The sequence below is a fragment of the Canis aureus genome, chromosome 2 (assembly GCF_053574225.1).
Source record: "Canis aureus isolate CA01 chromosome 2, VMU_Caureus_v.1.0, whole genome shotgun sequence".
NCBI lineage: Eukaryota > Metazoa > Chordata > Mammalia > Carnivora > Canidae > Canis > Canis aureus.
The window spans coordinates 38,319,530-38,343,071 of NC_135612.1; the positions used below are offsets into that span (position 1 = coordinate 38,319,530).

Below are 23,542 nucleotides of genomic sequence, written 5' to 3' on the forward strand. Positions count from 1 at the left end.
GGGTAAGGGACAAAGATCTTCTCCCTCCCAAAGCAGGTCCTTTCTTTTGGGTCCAGATGTTTGCAGTGATGTCCACTGATGCTCTGCTTCTGAGGAGGGTGAGATGCCTTAGGGCTGAGACATTAGATATGGCAGACCCTAGATGAAACCAGGGTCTGATTGCCATCCTGGCTTGAGGCCCTATGTGAGGACACGTGACCAGCTTATTCACAGAGACTATCTCTCACTTAAATCCAAGACCTGGACAGTGAATATTAATTAGGTCCTTCAAAGCAAACCTGAGAGATTAAAAGAGCTTGCCAAGGGTCCCAGAGAGAGGAAGCATATGATCTTACCCATTGTTGTTTCTCTGAGAAGGGGACATACTCCTTCATTCATCGACTTGCTTCAATGGGAAACGGAGAAAGAGAACAGAGGGGAATTGCTAGCTAATCATGAGAAATGAACAGCTGACTGATAAGTTATCTCTGTGTGTGCAGATGCAGGAGACCAGGCCCGGTAAGTTGTGGCAGTTTGAGTCACCTCCTGGCTTGTCCCCGTCCTCACATCCTGTCTCTCTCCTCTGCTCCTCATGGGCCTCCTGCTACAGGAATGTGGGGGTTTCACGACCGGGACCTGGTTTTGCGGAAAGCTCTCTACACCATGATGAGGACAGGGGCTGAAAGGGAAGCCCTAAAGCGGAGGTGGAGGTGGCAGCAGACGCAGCAGAACAAGGAGGTTGGTACCCACTGGTGTGTTCAGAGCCTGAGACCCACACCAAACACAGCCATGGGCAATAGTAGAGTCCAGAGCTGGGCCCCAAGGCCAAGTCCGTCTTGTGAAGTCAGACAGCAATGGCTTCTGTGACTAGTAAAGCCTCCCCCATTGAAACCAACTGAAGAGGTGCCCATTATGAAAGCTCAGCCCCTGGCACACAGTCACTACATGTCTACTCACAATGCCTGTCCTTGCATAATTATGAAAACCAATCATTTTCTCTGTCAAAAGGTGTCCTGGCTTAATGACAAATTATAGTCACCTATGTCTGGTCACTACTGGTGGTGGCTTGAAGGCTGGGTGTAGCCACAAGCTGGTTCTGGCACAACCTACAGCCTCGGCTCCTGTGTATGTTCACAATCCAAAGAGAATCCCAATCATCCTAACAATGGGAGACATTAGCACTTTGCTGTCCGAGAGGAAGAATCGCCTACTTTCCGATTGAAGTTGGCCCATCATTCCTTTAAACTTTTCAGTGGTCAGCCCCAAGTTTTGTGTGTGCAGATCAATGTTCAGTCATTCTCACCCCCTGGGAATGACCCTTGTTGCTGGGTGGACTCCCCAACAGCATTGAAATTAGAGATTATGGGTTCTGAAGAAATATTGTTGATAGAAAATGGGGACAGTCAGTGGCCACTAGCAGGTGTGACCAGCCTAGGTGCTGGTCAGCCTTGGACTGAGCCAGGGGGTCCAGCAGGGATGCCAGGCTCACTTGGATGGGGCGGGTAAGGAGGCCCACCCACCACCTCCTGAGCCGGCTTCCATTGTGCCAGTCAGGGCTGGTGTACACTGAAGAGGAATGGGAGCGGGAGTGGACGGAGCTGCTGAAATTGGCATCCAGCGAGCCACGCACGCACTTCAGCAAGAATGGTGGCACAGGCGGGGGGTAAGTGCTGCCCCTCACTTTCCCCGGTGGTCACCTTAAGCTCCTGGCCACCCAGTATGGGAAGTGGTTCGAGGGAGCATGTGGTAACCCCAAGCTGGAGGATATAAAAAGATTCCTCCCTTGAGACATTAGACTGTCCTCAAGGACACAGGGCAGAGTTGTGGGGCATGGCTGGACTCCTGCCAGATAGTTGGGGAATGTTTACGTAGCTTCCACATGGATCTTGCAGGTAGAGGCATGGAGTTTACAAGTGTTTCTCCTTCCCCATTGCAGGCATTGGTGGGGAGGGGACTCATTGGACAGCCAGCCTTTATAGGAGGGTAGGTCCTGTACACTGCTGTTGTACTCATCAGGCTCAGAAGCCTCAAGCTCCTGGATTTGGATTTTTTCCAACTAAGTGTCTATTTAATTTCTGGCTTCAAGAAGTCACACTGAGCGAAAAAAGTCATTAAGTGAGCCCATCATCTCCCAGGTGAGCTCCATGGATGTCAAAGGTTTTGCCTTGGTACACATGTAGGGAGTAGCTTATTTCTGCAGACACAACTTAAATGTCCCAGTTTGAGAATAAAGACTGTGGCCAAACAAGACAGCCACAAAACCTGTGGCCCCAGCATTTCAAAGACAGATGTGTGCTTTGGTTCATACTTATTGAAGCTGAGAGCCAAGTTGTCACCCCTGGAGTGACAGCCAAACATAAGAAAGCCTGAGCATTGACATTGAGAAGATTCAAGAAAGGATCAGAAGCTGGCAGACAGCCCATGCTGGCAGTATGTCCCAGTCCCACATCTTAGCATCTGGGTCCTAAGCCACCAACAGCAGGCATGGGGCTTCCCAGGCCTGACACTATATTGAGGACCTCAAAGACAAGCCGTTTGGTATGTAAACCCATGAACACAATTCCCAAAGGGTTGTTTTGTCACTTTATTTTAACAATGTCACATGTTAGCACCAGAGTCTATCTTATTTAGGACATTTGGGAACAAATATTCTAAAGATTCGATCTATTCTTGAAAACTCCACATTCTGCTTTTCTATCTCTCCTGAGTCATGCCTGAGATGTGTCTAAGGAATTAGATACATCCCTTTCATTGTTTCCTCTGACACCTGCCAAAGGGCAAACACTTCATAGATGCAGGAGAATTGGCTCTAGCCCAGTGTGTCTTCAGGAGTGAGGGGGTGGGGGGACAATAATAATAGTAAGTGACCCATCACTAGTTACTATGTCCCCTGAGTCCCCTCATCCAGGAGGCATTTGGCCCATGATCACACCACTGATCTTGCCTCAGCTTCTGCTCCTGCTCCCTGGAACCCAAGAGGGCTCAGAGCTCAGTGAGGGCAGAGGGAATGGGGTTTCTGGTGTTCATCCCTGTCTCCCTCCCAAGGGACTCAGGTTTGCCAACCCAGTCAGGGCAGGACCACTGCAAAGAGGCCTACTTGGTGATGGGCAGCAGCTCTTGTCCTCTATTACTCCCTTAAGCTTTGGAGAATAGGAAGAGACAGGGCTTTGAACCAGCTACTCACTCTCCAAGCTCACAAGAAGAGTGCTCTGGTGTCCCAACAGTAGAGATCACATACCTCCAAATGTCCCACCTCCTCTCAGGACCCCTTCAACTATCAGTTTGGTCTCAGTTGTAAAGATAAAAATGTGCCTAATTGGGAGCAATGAGTGATAGATGAAAGATATTATTTTCCCCCAAGAGATCCCTTGGGGTTTTTTAGTCCCCTCCACTGCTAATTGGACAAGCAGGTTTGGGGAGCAGATAAGCATCACATGAGCTGCCAGCATCCTCTTCCTTCAGGGAAGGTGTTGGGGAGAAGTGTACAACACCCAGTGCCAGTGGGGACTCTGACACCTCCCAGGACCTTGGGAGCACCCCCTCTTTGCTGTCCATTTGCACAGACTACAGCAAGGAAATACTTTTCAGGATGGCATCCAAGCCCTCATGGCTAATTTCTCCTGAAATTTTTAATAATTCCAGGGGCTCAAATCCTACTCCTGTGGCCCCTTCCCTGTCAGAGCTCTGAGTTTTCTATCCTGATGTCTATAGCCCACAGGGCCATGTTTGGGCTTAGGTTGGTCACCTGGATCCCACAGCAGCAGGTAAATCCCAGAAGGAGGCAAGGAGCTGCTAAAAACAAGGTAATTTTGGTACTGACATGTTACTTTTGTAAATGTGTGTGAGCTCTGCATGAGATATCAGCTTTTAGTCTCTCACTGGGTCTTTCCACTTTTCTGTTCCCTCTGGATCACTCTCATGTGGTCAAGCTAGCAGAGAATACCAATGTATTTCCTCCCTCCAGGAAGGGCTCCCCTACCATGGAAGTACCACCTTACCTTCAAGATCAGAAGTCTAGAAGAGAGATTTTTTTTTAGTGAATTATCAGTATCTCTACATTTTGCCTCAGTCTTCTCTGGACAAAAGTTAGAGGCTTCTTTTCTTACATTTTGCTGAGAGATGTGAAGCATCTCTGGGGCTTGAGGTTGGAAGCAACTGAGGGGCTGACTCAAGAATGAGCTTGGCCCTCTTTCTTTCTTCTTCCTGAACGAATCACAGCAGGGGCCCCCAGGCTCACTGGCAGAACCCCAGCAAGAAACACTGGAGGCAGACATGCATGTCTACTGTTCCCAAAGGAGAAGGGTGTAGACCAGGTTGACATCCAGGCAGGGCAGGCTATCAGCTGGATAGCCACCATGAACAGGCTGCTTAAGACTTATGCCCAAAGTATGTGATCACAAAACAGGGCACCCTTGAAGACCCCAGGAAGGCAAGGTGGGTTATGGGCTTCATGTTGAACGTCAGATTCATGAAAAAGAGAGTGGAATCCACAGACAACAACTCAACAAGCACAGTGAAGAGCCAACAACCAGACAGAGGCAGGTGCTTGTGAGCAGGGCACACTTCTGAGCAGGTCACAACTGCAGGACTATTTCCCTCTGACACTTGTAAATCAAAGTGTAGCAATTTCTCCATGCCAATAAGAGAAATCAGATGTTCTGTTCTGCTGCTCCTGCTCCAGAGACCCTCTGAAATACCATACGTGAAATGCATCCCTCCTGAAGTGCTGCTGCTGGGGTTTTTATAGCCCTGTCTAACCATCACCATCATTGCCATCCTGGGTGCTTGAGCCCACATGGGGAGCAGGAGGAGAGGGATACTGCCCAGAAGGAAGACAAAGAGGAAATAAGTCCACCCTAAATCTGGAAGCTCATCATCCATTTGCACATGTAGCCCCATGCCATACACACACTAGGAAAAGAGGGCACACAATCAGAAGAACCCAGTTACTTGTTCTGAAAGTGGTAAAAATCTCTGACAGCCATTAGTTAGTGAAGGCCTCTGGGTACTTCATCTAGTTTGAGGCAACTGTGAAAGGAAAGCATGTAAAAGGGCCTTGCCTGGTGGACCCTGACCAGAGACTCAGACTTAAAGGCACTGCAAGATAGTCCCAAGTTGGGCATGTGGTGTTGGGCATGTCTCATAAGCTCTCTGAGCCTCAGTTTTGTTCATCTGTAAAATGCACATGGTAGTAACCTCCCTGCCAGGCAGTATCAGTTTTTGATGGTTGTATAGAAAACCACCCCAAAACCAAGTGGCTTAGAGCAGCATCTACCAGATTGCTCATATTCTGGGGGTCACTGGAATTGTCTGGTACCCCTTGTGGAGCTGCAGTCATCTGACAGTTGGTCTCAGTGAGGCTAGATAGTCCCAAGATGTCTCATTCACAGCTCTGAGGCTGAAAACTAGTTCTTCCTGGGCCTCTGTCCACATGGATTTTTATCTTTGAGGAGGTCCAGGCTCAAGAGATTGTAATACAATTTCAGGGCAAGAAGAGAGGGAAGCCCTTGACTTGCTAGTTTATTGTATTGTGCTGGGCACAGCTAAGGAGGAGAGAAAGGAAGGAATGAATCTCTGCTGAGCACCTACCTGCCTTATACACATTATCCTCACCTTGTACATTAGGCATCATCCCCCTTTAAAATTTAGGAAACTAAAGTTCAGAGACATTAAGTGACTTGCCTCCAATTTGTAACAGGTGGGGCTAGAATACAGTCCCAGACATGTCTGAATCACAGCCCTGGGGTTTCCCAGAGCATATACTGTGACAAGCCTTAGTATCTTAAGAGTGCACTGCAGTTAGAACGTTTGAGTCCTAGCATATCTGAGTCTGTCTTCATTCTACTTCACCCTTGGTGGATAGTGTGGCTAGGTATAAAACTCTAAATTCATGAGTTGGATGATGTCCTCAAAGAAAAGGACAGAAAGACATCAGCTTCCTAGCATTCAGTTCCGGTTCACTAATTTGAAATGAGAAACAATTATAGGAAATTCAAAGACTAAATATATTCAACTTCTTCATATTTACAAGCTCTGTAAAGGCTTTGCTCGTTAGCTTAAATTTTATGAATTCACTTCCATGTATTGTGCATTTTTACATACACAACTTCATTCTGCCATCACAGTAACCCTGTGAGATAAAGATTATAGTCTTCATCTAACATATGAGGAAATGGATTTAGGATGGAAAAGGCCTTTTGTAGGATACTTAATGACAGAGCAATAGTTCAAATTCAGATCTTCTGCCTCCCAGGTTTCCTGCTTTTTTTTCCCGTCCCTTAGTTCAGAAGTCTGTCTCCATTATTAAGGAAAATTGGATTCTTCCTGCCTTCTTACCTTTAGTTCTGTGGGTAATAGAATATGCCTCTTTGTTTTCTAGTCCAATTCTAGATGTGTTTTAAGGGAATACCATTTGAATCATAAATTAATATGATCATGTAGAGGTTTTCCTTCTTTAATTAATAGTGTGGGTTACCGTGAATGATATTTGAATATTGAACCAGCCTTGCATCCCAGAGATGAACTCTTAGTGTTTTGAAATTTCTTATTTTGCTCAATTTGGCAATATTACATTGAGGATTTTTGCATCTGTGACCATACAGATTATTGGAATATGGTTTTATCTTTATACACTGCTGTTTTTTTTTTCTAGTTTTGGAGTAATGCTAGTCTCATAGAACACATTGGGAAGTATTAACCTCTTCTATTTTCTAGAAGAGATTTTGTAGAACTAGTGATATTTCTTTACATGTTTGGAGAATTCACCAGTATATCAATTAGCTACCAAAAATTTCCTTTTCAGAAGGCTATTAATGATAAATTTAATCTATTTAATAGAAAGTAGAAGGATGCCTGGGTGGCTCAGCTGTGGAGTGTCTGCCTTTGGCTCAGGACATGATCCCCAGGGGTCTCAGGGTCCAGAGATTGAGTTCTGCATCTGGCTGTCTGCAGGGAGCCTGCTTCTCCCTCTGCCTGTGTCTCTGCCTCTCTTTCTATTTCTCTTATGAATAGATAAATAAAATATTTTAAAAAAGAAAGAAAGTGGAAATAAGTGAATTTGGGTAGCTTATTTCTGAACAATTGTTCATTTCATCTAAATTGTTAAATTTATGTGTATAGCATTGTTAATAATATTCCTTTTGTAACTTATTAATGTCTGTGAGGATCATTAGTGATATTCCCTCATTCTTTCCAAATTCAGCAGTTAGTGTCTTTCTTTTTTTTACTTTGTTAGCCTTACTAAAGTTTTATCAATTTTGTTGATCTTTTAAAATAATTTTTGTTTAATTGGTTGTTTTTCAGTTCTCAGTTTCATTGACTTCTGCTCTTTAGTGTTTCCTTCCTTCTGCTTGCTTTGGGTTTATTTTACTCTAATTTCTCTATTTTGTTCAGGTAGGCACTTAAATTATTAATTTGAGAACTTTCTTTTTTGTAGTACATGCATTTAAGGGCTATAAACTTTCTTCTTTGTAGTACATGCATTTAAGGGCTATAAATTTCCCACTAAGCGCTGATTAGCTGCATGCAACAAATTTTGATATGTTGAATTTATATTTTTGTCCTGTTTAAAAGATTTTCTAATTCGTTTAAGAAACTCCTCTTTACTGAATTATTTAAAAGTGTATTGTGTAATAGATTTTTATTGTCTATCTTCACTTATTCTTATTTAAATGCATTATGGCCTATTAACAAAATTGGTGTTATTTGAATTATTCTAAATTTGTCCAAGTTTGCTAAGAGGTAAGCTTATGGTCTAACCTTGTGGATATTCCATGTGTTTCTACACGGATGTGTATTCTGTACTTGTTGGGCTACGATTCCTATAACAGTTCAGTGTTCAAAGCCTTTGCAGTCCTATTCATCTACACTCCATTTGTGACCTGGGTATGATCTATTCAGTCCATCCATAGATCCTTTGATATACTAATTAGGACCAAACCTATACATACGCAGCTCAGGGCTGGGGGAAGGGAGTACAGGAGTTCATAAAAAGCCTCAGGGGGTTGTTTTCTCAAGTTCTCCCTTTCCATGATCTTGCAGGTACTTTTTGGTTCCCTGGAACTCCATTTTCTGTCTCCAACCCAGAATTCTAGGGCCTTAGTTCCAGCACTCTGCCATACAGTTTTATGACTGCACTTGTTTCCTGGGCCAGATAACCAGAGGACAGAGAGGGGAAAATACTAAACAAAATGGGGTCCACCCCTGTCCACTCTCTTGTCATTACAGCTCCATTGATCAATGAAGGAGATCCTCTCTTTTAGATTTTTAGCTCCCAATGGCTTCTGTTGTGGCCTCTCCCACTGCCTACAGAAGACATGAGAATTGAATGAATGAATGAAAGGGGAGAATAAAAATGGGATTTCTGTACTTTAAGTGAGCTTTAGGAGTTCCCACTTCTCACTCTCAAACTAGAGGGCACCCTTCTGTTCCCTCACCAGTGCGCACTTAGGGTTTCAGGATATGTTGCATTCACATCTGGAAACACCAGAAGGTAAAAAAAAAAAACATAAATTCTGTTTTCTTCCCCAATCCACCAGCTGTTTACTTCACAGAACCTTTCAATAACTCCTCCATGCATTCTATCCAGGTGGGAGGGTTGTGTTCTGGAGAGAAGGAGTGTAGTACTCTTATTTGATCTGCACAGCAGCAAGAATCAGACATAAAGTGGTAGACTACAGGTTTGGATGTGGCAGAGATAAAACAGAAGTTCTAGATCAACAGAATAGGTGGGCTAGGCAAGGTAGGTTGAGAGGGGTCTTGGCAACCTGCATCCTCACTGCTCTTTACCTGTATCACCCCTCCATACACACGCACCAGAAGACATTCCTACCAAGTTTAGCAGTTGAGCATTTTCTTAGGATCCATTGTGACAAGTTATATGATTTGGGGAAGATTCAGTTGTGCTGTAGCATTTATTGTTGGGGGTAAGTAGCCTGTGCCAAGAGTTTTACATGTTCTTATTGTATCAAAACTAATCCGAGTGAATGATAGGGCTGTTTATGCAGGAATTCCCTTTGATGTGCTTGGTCTTCCTCACTTGGAGACCCTTAGGAAGGGCAGCTTCCTTGAACTGATGTTGCCATTCAGAAGGCAATGTTCTTGTTCTGTGACATCTTTGGCTTCCCAAGGTAACTTATGCACCAAGGTCTCCCCTACAGTTTGATGTGTTTTGTTGGAATCTCATCAGCAACTCAGAAGCTCCAGAAAGCCTTTCTGATTCAAAATTTGGGAAGTCATAACCCTGAAGACATAGATTTCTAGGTGCTCCTATTTTCATTGTTGATTTGCATGTCAATAATGGAATTATCATGAAAGGGATTCAGCTATTTTTGGAAGGGAAGTGATCTATGGGATAGGAAAAGAAAGAATGTATTTATAATTCTCTCAAAGTTTACTTTTTCGAAAGATATATTTATTTTATTGTATTTTAAACTCTTTAGTAACATGGATTGTGTTTGTGACCCCATATCTCAGGACTGGGGGAGAGGGCATCTCTGCACTGTCTCTTTAAAGTACCACTTGTTTGTGCTCTGCCCATAGACATGTTGCACTGTTCTGCACATCACTCTGTCCTGAGCCTCTGCCTCATCCAGGACTCATTTATGTTTTATATTGTCTCCTCATTAAGACTGCAATATTCTGATGGTACAGCCAAACCCAATGGTTCTTGAGTCTCTTCCAACCCTACCTCAGTGCTGGGCACCCGTTGCTATGCTATATGTGTACCTGGAGAGCCAGACCCAGAACCAGCAGACATAAAGCTGACCATTTGTGCTGCCACACACACCCAGGGAAGATGTTCCTGCCCAGGTCCTATGATACCAGCACCCACACCTGGCCCATTAGAAGGCAGAGAGCAAAGGCCAGCCCTGATGGGCCCAGTGCTCACCCCTTTCACTGGCAGGCTGGGAGCCAGAGTAGGGAGCTGTCCCTTCTCAAAAGAATCTGGATTTTCAGGAATCAAGGAAGGTCAGCATTGTTAGGTAGATATTAAAGCCTTGTCATCTAATGAGCCCACTTACGTGTTACATTATATTATGTGTCAAGCAGGGCTGGGAAGCTGTCATAAGCACAGCCAATGACAGATCCAGAAGCTGAGATTCAGAAAATTAGGTCAGTTCCCAAGTCCTAGAGCTCACAAGAGAGAGCCAGAATCCAAACTTAGAACTGACCAAAAACATAAACCTATACTCTTAACAAATGAAAAACAGGTATGGAGAGCAAGAATTAAAAACATATCTTGAGATTTGTGATAAAAATAACTTTTGTTCTTTAACCTTTTATAAAAGATAAGCTTACTTGTTCTCTGTTGAGTGAGACAGGTTAAGTGAAGGCTGAGAGGATCTTAAAACAGGGAAAAAAAGAGACACAGGAAAGGGGCCCAGTTCAAGGACCTCTGCACAGCTCCCACAGGGTATCTTGTGTCCTGGTTCCCCACTTCTCTTGTATGTTTCTCATTCTGCTTTTCCTCTGAAGTTGTTTCTGTAATTTCATTGCTATGTTTATATAATTTTGTAGTCTGTTTACTTCATTTCTTCTTTATTGGCCTATTTCAGAAATACCTAGAATCCATAATGATTTCATGATGCACAGTCTCAGAGATAAGAATTTGAGTCTTTTAAGGAAAAGTAAGTAGTGTTCTATGCTGCAGGGTGCCCAAACCCCAGTCGGCGCTCCAAGGCCTAGGATTGGCTTCTCATTAGATAGGAGGCTTTTTTGTAAGTATTCCTTAAAGTTCTCTGATTTCCACCAGCAAACCAAGCAGGAGAAGCAATTGTTCAGCTAAGGAGTTCTTATATTTGAAGATGTAGAATCCAGATCTAATTTTTAAAGACTTTTCTAATTAGAAATAAGACCAAAGTCAATTCTTCATCTATCAGGAGATTCCTTGACCTTCCTGCCTAAAGAAACTACCTTTTTATCATTGAGCTTATTAATACCTGGTAATTTTTTATTTGGTCATCTGTTAATCAAGTGTTTCCACCCCTAGACCTGCATACGTGTACACACGTGTGCACGTACACTCATACACACACACACACACACTCCAGGACAGTGCTACACCTATCACAGCTACTCAGTAAATATTTGTCATACAATTGACCCCAGCTTATTGATTATAGGTAATTACAGGTAATAAGATTATTATAGGTAATAAGATATTCATCACCCCACAAGCCACCTGGCTGCTCTTAAGAAGTTCCTATCAAAGTCTGAGACCCACTTAAGAGTACCAGGAGAGCCCACCATTCTTCATTCTTATTTGCCCAGGTTATAGCTCTTAGCCTAGCCCCTACTGTCTACACTGTGCTTTAGGAAATCTCTTGAAAGGCTTCCATTTATTCAGACACAGTTCCTGGCCAGGTACAAAGTCCCATAGCAGGTACAGGCCGGCCTCAGCTCTGCTCAGGGCCCTGGTTGCTAATCTCCAGCCCCTTGGAGTCTACATGCCAATTCATCACAGGTGTTGTCATGGCTCCAGCCCTGCCTGGGAGAGAAGCTTGAGTCCCACCACTCAGAAATGCGGCTAGTGACATATATGCATGAAGAGTGCTGTGCAGCTGTGAGAGAAAGGACACTACATACTGCTCTGGAAATATCTCCGGGATGCACTATTAAGAGGGAAAACCAGGGGTCAGAATAGCAAGTGTAATGCCCTTACACCTAAAGGTAGAGGAGGGTATATATATCAGTATAGAATCTAAATATTTTAATCTTATAGCTTTAAATGGAAAGGTCCATGAAAAACCAATAACTATGTCACCATAGATGGAGTGACTATACAACTTATATCCAAGCTAAAGCATTGAGCAGAGTGGGGGTTGGGTACCAGCCACTCAGAATGCATAAAGCAGGACTTTTCTGAGCAAAATGAAAAGTGTGGTCACTCCCATCTGGGGAAGGGGGACACAAGAAGGATCCCAGGAGGCCTGTGCCCAAGCTGCTCCTCTGTGTGGCCTTTTGACTGCCCTTAGGTAAGACCCCCACCATTGTCTCAGACTGGCTTCCTTGTCCATGACATGGATTCTTGCTACATAGTCTCCAAGGGCTGTGGAGACTTAAATGTGTGCCATTTAAGCCAGGGCACCCTCATATCTGCACTGTACTTTTGACTCTCCCACCATCCTCTGTGACCTGAGATACTGTCTGGACCCCACTCCGCCATCTTTGCTTCATGTCTACCTGAAGGAAGCTCCAGCCCAACCTCTGCTCTGGTCACCTTTCACTCTGTCTTCCCCAGGGGATTTTCACTAGGTTAATGGTGTAACCTTATTCTCAGGACTTCTCTCTACCTGGATATACCTTGCAGACAAGTGCACATGTGTTATATCACAGAACACATTAGGAAGTTGTTGGGGCATGCAGTCTCTTTAAGCATGAAGTCATTATATTTGCAGGTTAGTCTTCTTACCAGTAAACACCAATTTTAGGGATTTTTACATGTCTTTTCCCAAAAGCCAGATTCTGTTTACAATCCCAGGACTAACATTTGCTCAGTGAGCTCACAGGAAGATGATGTTAAGCCTCTGCATAAAAAGCGGAAGAGAATTTTCAGGATTGGTTTCACCAAGCTGATTTCTGCCAGTGGGCTCAGTCACAGTAATCCACATAGGCAGGTCTCAGTTCCAAAGTCTTGTCCCATAAATTATCCTTTTTGCCCATCAGAACAGCCTGAGGAGTTGCTGAGCCAATGTTCTCAGCCTGAATTCAATAGAACAGGAATAGACACCAAGGCTCCAGGAACACTAGAGTATGTCTGTGGTGTTGAGGAGTAAATGCAGAACCAGCACCCACCTCCAGTTCAAACACACTCTGTAAAATATGCAAACAATCAGCTAGAAGCAAAGAGGGAAGGACATTATCATTCTCAAGCTGCCCCTAGGGTTCACTGAGGGCTCATAGTTGATCTTTAGCTCTCATGTTCAACCCTATAACTCTGTGCTGTAGCACAGAACCAGAGATGGACAGACATATGGGTGAGTGGATGGATGGATGGATGGATGGATGGATGGATGGATGGACAAATGAATTGGTGAATGGGTGGAAGAATGGAGGGTGGATAGATAGATGAATGTGTATGGACAAGTGGGTGGATGGGTGGATGGCTAAACAGTGGAGGGACAGATCTTAATTGAGGGCCTCTACAGTGCCTTTTATCATTCCAGCATAGTGTAAGTGCTCAGTAAATATTGGCTAGTTTTTCCATTTGAAACACAATGGCTCTGCTTTAAATTTTGCATGTGGAATGCTTAGGCAGTACGTCTGTGCCTGGTACATGGTCAGCCCTTGCACTGTTGCTGCAGTGAGGCCCTTTCTGCATAGCTATTTAGACACCAGAGTGTTCCTACATGGAGTAAAGGTGCAACTGAGAACCCAGGGCTGACACAGGTGCCCCTCACCTTGCCATTTCTTCTTCTCAGCTTTAATATCTGACTTTCTAATGCCTCATCTCTTTCCAGGGCTGACCTCTCCATCTACTGGATTAGTGAAGGAATAGCACTCCACATTTCTAACATTTTTCTCTGAGTATGCAGGTTGTAACTCTGTGTTCCCTCTTGTCCATGCTACTTATTATCTTGTTCAACTGTCCACTTGCTTGTGAGCACTTATTGTATGACAGGGACAAGCAAGCAGCTTCTGGAAGCACTTGAACCTCACACACCCAGTAGCCTTCCTCTCAGCTGTGACTGGACAGGATAATCACCTGGGATATTTTTAAAAGCACAGCCACAAGCACTGTATTTAGACTTGGTGTGTGTATGTATATTTAAAACACTCCTTTTCTACTTCTCTTCCCTTCCTGAAAAATTCAGTCCTAAAGCCATGTGGTGTGGCAAAGCAAGGTGAACATCTGCAATGGGCAAGTAGGGGGTCGTTAGGACACAGAGGACCAAAGCCAGAGTGTCATATCCAGTAGGGTAAAGAGGACAACTTGGAGGCGAGGGGACAGCAGAGGTGGGCAATTGCTTACATATGGAGGGATTGATCAAATAAGGAAATAGTTTAAGATTAATAGAAATCAGGTTTCTCACTGTTGGAGAAGGGAGTTATGAGTAGAATTAACTTGGGGGTGTTAGATTGGAATTGGGAGTATCAGAGGACTCAAAGTTAATAGAAAGATGACAGATGAAAATATTTGTGTACATATGTGAGTGTAGACAGCACACACATGCATTCACTCTATTCACTGAGTCTAGAAGCAATGACATTCCAATACTAATGATCATATTTTGGTTTCTAAACACCATTATCCACTATTAAAAAAAAAACTCCTTAGAGAAATGGTTGAAGAGAAGGTACAAGATGAATCTGGATAAAGATGTAGGAGATTATATATATATATATATATATATATATATATATATATATATACACAATGTAATATTACTCAACCATCAAAAAAGAATGAAATTTGCCATTTGCAACGACGTGGATGGAACTAGAGGGTATTATGCTAATTGAAATAAGTCCATCAGAAAAAGACAAATACCGTATGAGTTCACTTACACGTAGAGTTTAAGAAACAAAACGAATGAAGATAGGAGAAGGAAAATAAAAATAAAATAAGATGAAAACAGAGAGGTAGACAAACCATAAGAGACTCCTAACTCTAGGAAACAAACTGAGGGTTGCTGGATGAGAGGTAGGCAGGGAGATGGGGTGATAGGCCTTAAGGAGGGGAGGTGATATGATGAGCACTGGGTATTATATGTAACTGATGAATCACTAAATCCCATCTCTGAAATTAATAATACACTATATGTCAATTAAATTGAATTGAAATCTTTAAAAAATTTTTATTAAAAAAAAAAGATAAACCTGGACCATATTCTATGTAAGAAAGCTAGGAAGCCCTCTGAAAAATCATGGGGCTGTGTCATAAGGACACAGCTTGAATGAGCCACATTAACCCAAGCAGGGCATATCTGAGCATCAAAATAATCACTAATGGATTATAACTCATTGAATAAAATAGAAACCAGGATTCCAGGGTGATATCAATCAATGTATAAAGATTTGATGAGGAGTAGAATATGTACATAGATTTACAATTCCTCCCCACATAATGCTTATTAATGATGGAGGGGAAATGAGTAGCTCTATAGCGGGAAGCCTGACAGACAGCTAAAGGGAATGGCCCAAGTTGACATTTCCAATAGTGGGACAGTCCAAAGGCCCAGGCCACCTGATATGACGCTGCGAGAAGGACACAGCATAATCCAATACAATCTAATCACATCAAGAAATAGAGGAACCTAGACTAAAGACATTCTGCAGAATACCAGGCCTGTAGTCTTCAAAAGTGTCAAAGTCACAAAAGTCAAGGAACCCAAGAAAAATGTTCTAGATCAAAGAGGTCTAATGAGATACCGCAACTAAGAGCAGCATGCTGGAGTGTTTGTTTATTTTTTTTAAAGATTTTATTTATTCATTCATGAGAAACACAGAGAGAGAGGCAGAGACATAGGCAGAGGGAGAAGCAGGCTCCTCAAGGGGAGCCCGATGCAGAACTTGATCCCAGGACCCCAGGATCACGATCTGAGCCAAAGGCAGACACTCAATCACTGAGCCACCTAGGTGCCCCTGGAGTCTGTTTAAAAGACATTTTGGGGACAGTTGGCAGACTGTGACTGAGGTCTGTCATGGTGATCAGATCTATTGGTGTATTAGTGATTGGATGTACCCTTGATTTCGATGACTGCATTGTAGTTTTGTAGGAGAATGTTCTGTTCATAGGCTAAACACCTAAACTTTTCCAAGATTCTGGATTTCAGGTTGGCAATTTACTTTCAAAAAATTCCAAACAGGGACGCCTGGGTGGCTCAGCAGTTGAGCATCTGCCTTCGGCTCAGGTTGTGATCCCCGGGTCCTGGAATTGAGTACCACATTGAGCTCCCTGCATGGAGCCTGCTTCTCCCTTTGCCCCCCCCCCGCCCCCCGCCCTCAATCTCTCTCTCTCTCTCTGTGTCTCTCATGAATGAATAAATAAAATCTTTTTTAAAAAAAAAAGATTCCAAACAAACGAAAAAGGGATTTATACTATATGCACAACTTTTTGTCATCTTTTGGTTGCTGTCAAGTATTTTTAAGTATAAAAGTAAAGCATTTTGAATCACCAAAAATAAATAAATAAACTTTTTTAAAAAATAGGTACAATAACAACAAAATTCCCCAGTGATTGATGCATTCCTGAAGAGTCACAGCTTTTGTTCTAGAAGTAAATCAAGTAGTTAGCTGTGGGCCAGAGCGGTACAGCTATTTCCCCAGGCCACCCCACCCTGGGTGCTCCCACAAAGCTCCACTTGCTAGCTCTGCCCCCCCTTGCTCCAGTCCTCACAGATTTCCCTTGGTTAATTCTGGACATCACCCAAGTGCTCAAGAAGAAGTGCAAGTGCCACCTGAGGGTCTTGTGTGAGTGCTGCCACCTTGGCACCCATGGATGCTGCAGAGGCCCCACCAAGCTGTGAGCTCTGGCTCTCATCTCAATGGGCTCTTCCATTGGGGTGGCTGGGTTGTTGAAGGACTCCCGGCTACAGTCTTCTGCCCAAAATCAGAGTTCTAAGTGAATGCATTTCTTGGAGGCAGCTCTTTCTCCTGAGCCTCAGACATGGGTCAGGGATGCAGGCTATGGTGGGACCAAGTAGCCTGGGTCAGAGTCACTCCCCTCCTGCTCTGAGGATTGAAATCCAGGTAACCTTCTCACCACCCTCTTCTGTTCTGGGGTGGGGAGTATTTCCTAGAAAGACCTCAGATCTATGTAGCAATGGGCCCCATCAGCCCACCTGACACGCACAGATGCACCTGTGCCCCTGGTGGGTAAGGCTTCAGCTCAAGCTGCTGGATATAAGAATGAACCAAAAAAGGAAGCCTCCATCCCTGCTTCCCCCACTGCATCCTTGTTAAGTGTCCCCAGATAACTAGCCCCCATGTTGCCATATGCACTCTGGGTGGGCTGCCTCTGTCATCAGGGGGGCCTTGTCTTAAAGGTGACCACCAGCTATCACCAGCAGCTTCTCTTTCATTGTCCCCTGGACCACCCAACGCAGGGTGGGGGTGAGGATCTGGGCTTTGTGTTTTTGCCATCAGTGGGTGGCATTGCAAGGAGGTGCCCCTGAGGGCCTCAACAGGCGGTGTCCATAGAGGTAACATCTGAATGGAAGGTGTCTTCAACAGCCCCCACCCTAATTCAGGCTTGCTTTGCTTTGTCTCCTAGTGTGGATAACTCTGAGGACCCCGTGTACGAGAGTCTAGAGGAGTTCCATGTGTTTGTTCTCGCCCATATATTAAGAAGACCAATAGTTGTCGTAGCAGATACAATGTTGAGGGACTCAGGTGGAGAAGGTAAGTTTATGTGTAATAAAACAGCCATATATGATACATGACCCAGAAGACATAACATCCCAATTAAGAAAGAGGCAGCCTAATATACAAGTTGAGGCTCCCAAAAGGCCACAGAGCCTTATTCTATAGGGATGAAGATCATAATATTTATCATTCCTCCTTCACTTGGTAGTGTTCTTCCCCAGGGGCAGGAGGGGAAGTCATCCACGCATCCATCTACACTTTGTGTCATTAGCAGGTGGCCATGAGAAATCTGGCTGAGTGACAGTTGGAACTAAACCTAAAGGGTCTCCCAGTGCCCGACCATGTGCTCAGAGTGAGAGAAGCAGCCCACATTTCTCCAGGGGTGCCAGGCGTATCCCAGGGCCCCTGAGCCACTCTAGTCCCCTCCTGCCCCTCTGCAGGCTATGTATGTGTCAAAGAGAAAAAAGAGACAGAAAGCATGAAATCACAGGACAGAATTGGGGCTGGGGGAGAAGAAGGAAAGGCTGCTTATCTTACCCACCCCCCCAAGAGCCAAGCACTCGCTCTCATGGCCCCATTTGCATGTGTTCTCTCTCTTGGCCTTCCCCGTACCCTTCCAGGGTGGACACTGAAGCCCAGAGAGGCTACACAATGTGCCCCACCCCTCAGCTAAGGCCTTGGAGGAACCAGGTCAACGCAGGACAGGAAGTGCCTGCAGTGGACCCTCCCTCCAGCCTTTCTGCCAGAGCAAGTAGCAAGGCCACTTCAGGAGATCATGGGGCAACCATGCTATCTAAAGAGTAGGGAAAGAAGAGGAGTCAGGGAATATGGGCCAGAAAGGTCACGCCCAGTGCAGCCGCCCCTGCCACTCAGCAAAACTCTCCACTTCCAGCCCCTCCCAGACTATTTTCACTTTCTTTTCACTTCCATCACCAGCAGGAGCCAGTCCCTTTTGGTGTCATGTTTCCCTTTTGTCACTTCTCAAAAAGGTCTCCTTGCTAGGTAAATGTCAGTGACTTATTCCTCCAGCCTAACCTAAATTTAGACCTGAGTCTTAACAAAAGTCATGGGGCTTCCAGAGGGTCCTACAAATTAGGATGATGCCCATAATGCTAAATCACAAATACCAAAGGAAGTCCAATGGGGCCATGGCTGTCATGGTGGGAAGGAGCTGGGAGTACTCTGGTCTTGCCCAATGCCATCTCCTTCCCTGTGCCACCCAGTGACAGAGGCAGCCTCTCTGCCTGCAAAGTCTAGACTCCCATTGGGGTTCCCCTGGATACATGAATCTGTTCCCGCATAAGGCTGGGTCCATGCTTTTTTCTATCCTACCTGTGCCCAAGAGTGTGGCCCTCTTGAAAGTGGACCTACCCCCCACCTCTCAGCCCATGGGCAAAACCAATGTAGATAAAGCAAGACTGTTAGAAGGAAACCTAAGAGTTCCTCAAAAGCATCACGGAAGCTGATTGTTCTTGCACTCAGCTCACAGAAATACAGTGAGTGAGTCACTGATTCCAAGGCCAAGAGGCAAAGTTCTTTATGATTAAAAAGTATATGCTGTACCAGGGCAGATATTTCTGGAAGGTATTCTATTTCAGTGAAGGTTTAGGTTTCTCTTCCGTATCTTTGATGAGTAAGAAAATGAACATGAGTATGTCCCAGTTACTAAAGGAGCCAATCCCCATCTCTCATTTCCCATCTGACTTACAATTCCGTCCTGGAGCTTTCTGGTTGGTTCCTTTGGACTCAACAGAAGAGCTTCTCAAACTATAGAACAAGCAAGCTCTTGAGAAGCATAGATTTTGTTCTGTATATAAATGCTTTCATGAATACATGCAGAGGAAGAAGCTCATCCCCAAAAACGTGGATTTCCAGGCAGTCATCGGGGTATGTCATTGGTGAGTTCTTGGTCACCTGTGCAGGTCTCAGGGCAGCAGGCTGTCCCTGGGAAGATCACAGTGAAAAGCCTCGGCCCTGTCCCTCTTGTCTCCAGGGTGCAGCCTGACAGGGCACAGGGACAAGCAGGAGGACTCTGTGCCATGGGAGCAGGAGGGAGTGGGGTTCCCTGGGCATGCGTGGAACTGCAGGTCTCATCCCCCTGGTACCTATGAGCCTAAGCTTTCTCACCCATTGCCAGGTGGGCAACACCCAGCTTACTGCCATGCAGGTGGGACAGCAAACACCTAAAGCCATGGTCTGAGACCACCCTCCCTTCCTTCTGTCCCACCACATCATGCAGGGTGGTGAGGGATGCCTCCTATGTCCTCTTCAGGCTCCACATGCCCTCACCATTTCTGTCCACAGCATTTGCTCCAATCCCATTTGGAGGAATTTACCTGCCCTTGGAGGTGCCTCCCAACAGATGCCACTGCTCACCTCTGGTTCTTGCCTACGATCAAGCGCATTTCTCTGCCCTTGTGTCCATGGAGCAGAGAGATCAGCAAAGAGAACAAGGTATGCCCACTGCCACCTCAGAGACAATGTACAGGGCAGGGGTGGGCATAGGATGACATGGGGAGGCAGAATGTGGGGTCCTCCACAAGGAGTATACTCATGCACACTCAGCAGTGATGGGTTTTGTGTGTAAATGCTACCTAAAGGAGTATGCATGTATATATGTTATCATTGGAAGTGACAATGTCAGAGACAACTTTTAATTTAAAATACAAAGCAAATTAATAATTTCTATCACACTTAAATAGCTTTTTCTATTTTTCCCTTTCACATATATGTATATTTTATATGGATATAATTCATCTTAGATGTAAATTTTCTTAAGTCCCTAGAGCAGAGGTCAGCAAACTATGGCCCATTGCCTATTTTTGTAAATAAAGTTTTATTGGAACACAACCACATTCATTCATAGAAGGAGTACTGGTGTGGCAGAGCAAGCATATGCTGTAGGAGTGTGGTGTTGGGCATGGAAAGGCCTGGGTGCTGCTGCTTCTTTGCTGTGTGGAACAAGGGGTACTATGTGACCTCCCAGCCTGCCTCCTTGTCTGTCTGCCAGGGCAATAATACCCACCTCCCCAGATGCTGAACCTCTCACCTTCCCTGCCCTGCCCTGGAGCCCCTCACCCCCATTGAGGGACATCACCACTTAACTATGAAGTGACCATTGCAGGATAGTCCCTCCATGCACTGAAGTCCTCAATGGTCTTGCAGGTAATCCCTAGGAAACAGCATTGCCTATCCTTAGGCAGTCCTGTCTCCTGATCCTTCAATATTGCTTCAAAGATAAACCTAAAGGTCTTGACTATATCCCTTCCTAGCCATCAGTAGGGCCCAGTGTCTCCCCAAAATGACCTGCTAAAGGTGGAAGAAATAGAGAAGACCTGTCCAGGAAGCCATCACCAGAGGAAGCCAACCACAGGGCTCCTTGAGGGTGGCTGTCCTTCTTTCTGGCCTACAGCAGAGACTGCAGGGGCCTTTTGGCAAATACCAGATCCTAGCATTTCAGTTATTACTGTTACCTGGTGGTTGGGGGTACTGGAAAGAAGCTGAGAGGTCAGAAGCCCATCTAAGTAACAGACTCAGCCTCTCTTCTCAGCCTTTATAATGCCAAGGAGAATGGAAACAACCACAGAAATCCATGCTGTAAGCCCCCAAAGGAAGATATGGGCTGCAAGGGACTCACAGGAGAGAGGGGCCACTGCTGCTTCTACCACAGGGAGTCTTTCCTGAAGTGGTGGTCCAGGGCTGGCACAGCAGCTTTCAATGTTCTCAGGGATTCAGGTTCCTAGCATCTCCTTGCTCTACCATTATTATCCTATGGTTTTATCCTCATGATCATAGGATGTGTGCTGCAGCTGCAGATTCATAATGATGCTCAGGGAAAGGCTCACTTATCACCTCTGCAGGATGCTCGGTGCCACACATAACTTTGGAAACTGGCAAACAGCAGGAAAGGATCAGCCCAAATCCCACATTTCCTCAGTGAACTGGTGAGGGGACTTTGCTCTGAGCAGAGGTATCCCTGTAAATCATGAAGGGAGAAACAACAGCATTGCTAAGAGCTGAATTCATATGTTGAAGTCCTAATCCCTTTTCCTCAGGATGTGACTGTATTTGGAGACAGGGCCTTCTGAGGGCTAAAGTGAGGTCATGTGTATGGACCCTAATCCACCTGACTGGTATCCCTATAAGAGATTAGGACACAGACACACACAGAGAAAAGACCACATGAGGACACAGGGAGGAGACAGCCATCCACAAACCAAGGAGAGAAGCCTCAGAAGGAACCATCCTTGCTGACAAGTTGATCTAGGACTTCCAGCCTCCAGAACCATGAGAAAATACATTTCTTCTCTGTTGCTTTCTTATAGCAGCCCAAGCAAACTAATACAGACAGATGAGAATACCAAGGTCTTCAAGCCCAAGTGAAGAGTCTAAACACAAATAAGCAAACACCATAAAACATGGTTTTAAAAAACATATTTTCAGAGTTTATTGGGAGCAACAAACAGTTGTGTTGCCCCTCAGATCTCTTGGGATCTATTTCCCACCTGAGACCTGAGACCTGAGACCTTGATCAACAGTGTCCCAGATGTTTACAGAAGATCTTTTCCTCCCAGACCACCTACCTGGAAGGAGAAATCCAGCTCTGACCCCACATCCCACTCCCTCTCCACACACACACACACACACACACACACACACACACACACACTACAGTAGGCCAGCTAGGTACCTGGGTGGAGGCATTACAAAGCTTATGACTGACTTCGGCTTCCACTGAGGACCAGTCAGAGCCAATGACATCTTACTTTGGCTTCCAACCCAGAACCAGAGTTCATGAGAAATAAACAGTGGAGAGGAGGGTGCCTTGGCACCTCTGACCTGCCCCTCCCTCACAGAGCCACCATGTCCAGGCCGAGGGTTTGTTGGAGCTGGAAAGAACACCAGCTGACCCAGTGCTCCAGCTGCGCCCCACAAAAGAGCAACTCACACAGGCCACTTGGCCAATCAGGGCCACAGGCAGGGCTTGAATGAGGTGTCTTGACTCCTATCTGGGACTTCTTCAAACTTTGTTTGACATTTTCTTCTAAAGGAGAAGAAAAGGAAAAAATGCCTACTGGAACTTTTATAGAAGGTAGAAACAAAAATGACTGACTGGTGAGAGACCAAAGTGTGCTTCTGCCCACCTCCAGTGGTCTCGGCCTCCAGGAGAAGGCCAAAAGGAGAGATGTGGCCTAGGGAATCCCCCCAGGTTCCTTTGCTCTCTCCACACCATCTAACTTGTCTCCTTCCACAGCCTGAACCCAGGTTATCTCTCAAATCACACGTGGCTGCCAAGTAGGTGCTGGCTGTAGCCAGGTGCACTGAGCAAGGGCAGCGTCAGCATGAAAGCCTGGCCACGGCCCGCTCCCCACAGGCAAGCTGTGCAGTACGCCTCTCTTTGAGAATTCCTTTTCTCTGTCCTGATATCCTTCCTGACTAGATTGTTATGACCAATAAATGAAGGATTTGATTGCCCCAGGGCAAGTCAGATAGTCAGCACTCAACACATCTGGGTGAGCGTGCACGGAACAGATACTAGGTAGGAGGTGCCAAGATTGGGCAGCACCTACCTGCAGTGTGTGCACAGTCACGTGGAGAAGAGCCTTGAGACCAAGAGGACCCCAGGGATTCAGAGATTCAGAGGGGAGAGATAAAGGTGCTGCCCAGAGGAGGTGGCATTTCACAGAGCAAACCACATGGCAAACCCAGGGGAGCCCACTCTAAGCAGGGATGTGCACTGGCTAGCCCTGGCCCTGGAAAGGCCCCCATAGCCACATGGAGGAGGCCCAGGTGTCCAGAGCGGAGGAGGAATTGACATGTGCTCTGGAAGGCTGAGGATGACAGGGCATCACTAAGTGGAAAAGAGAAGGGGAAGGTGTCTGGTGTATACAGAGCCCAAGAGTCCATTCAAACTGCAGAACTCCTTTGTTCAATTTATCCAATCTGGACATTTCTGGCTCCATTCATTGGCATCACCTTCTTGACCAACAGATGCTATATCCATCAGTAGTTGACTAAGGGTATGTGAGAGCTCCCTGGCCTCTCAACAGCCAGGGTGCCCGTGTAGGGGGATCTGAGGGCCCATTATAACTGATGGTGGGTTTTTCAAAAAGTAATTTTCTGTAAGCTCTGGTTGAACCAGAGCCCAGCAAGTATTTGGAATGTGGCTAATCCTCACAACTCCACTCAAGGGAAAGAGGGGTCATCCCACTGGTGGTCCAGCAGAGCAAAGGGCAGGACTGCCACATACCTGGTT

General features: G+C 45.4%; 1 protein-coding gene across 6 annotated transcripts in view; it reads left to right on the forward strand.

The window, feature by feature from the left end:
- Window positions 1–23,542, forward strand: part of OTUD7A (OTU deubiquitinase 7A) — a 392,867-nt gene that overhangs the window by 334,417 nt on the left and 34,908 nt on the right. For all 6 annotated transcript variants that reach the window (XM_077868861.1, XM_077868826.1, XM_077868852.1 and 3 more), the window contains 4 exons: window positions 590–717; window positions 1,530–1,642; window positions 17,195–17,322; window positions 19,591–19,740. In XM_077868861.1, coding sequence (XP_077724987.1) covers window positions 590–717; window positions 1,530–1,642; window positions 17,195–17,322; window positions 19,591–19,740 — 519 coding nt within the window. The remainder of the gene's footprint in view (window positions 1–589; window positions 718–1,529; window positions 1,643–17,194; window positions 17,323–19,590; window positions 19,741–23,542) is intronic.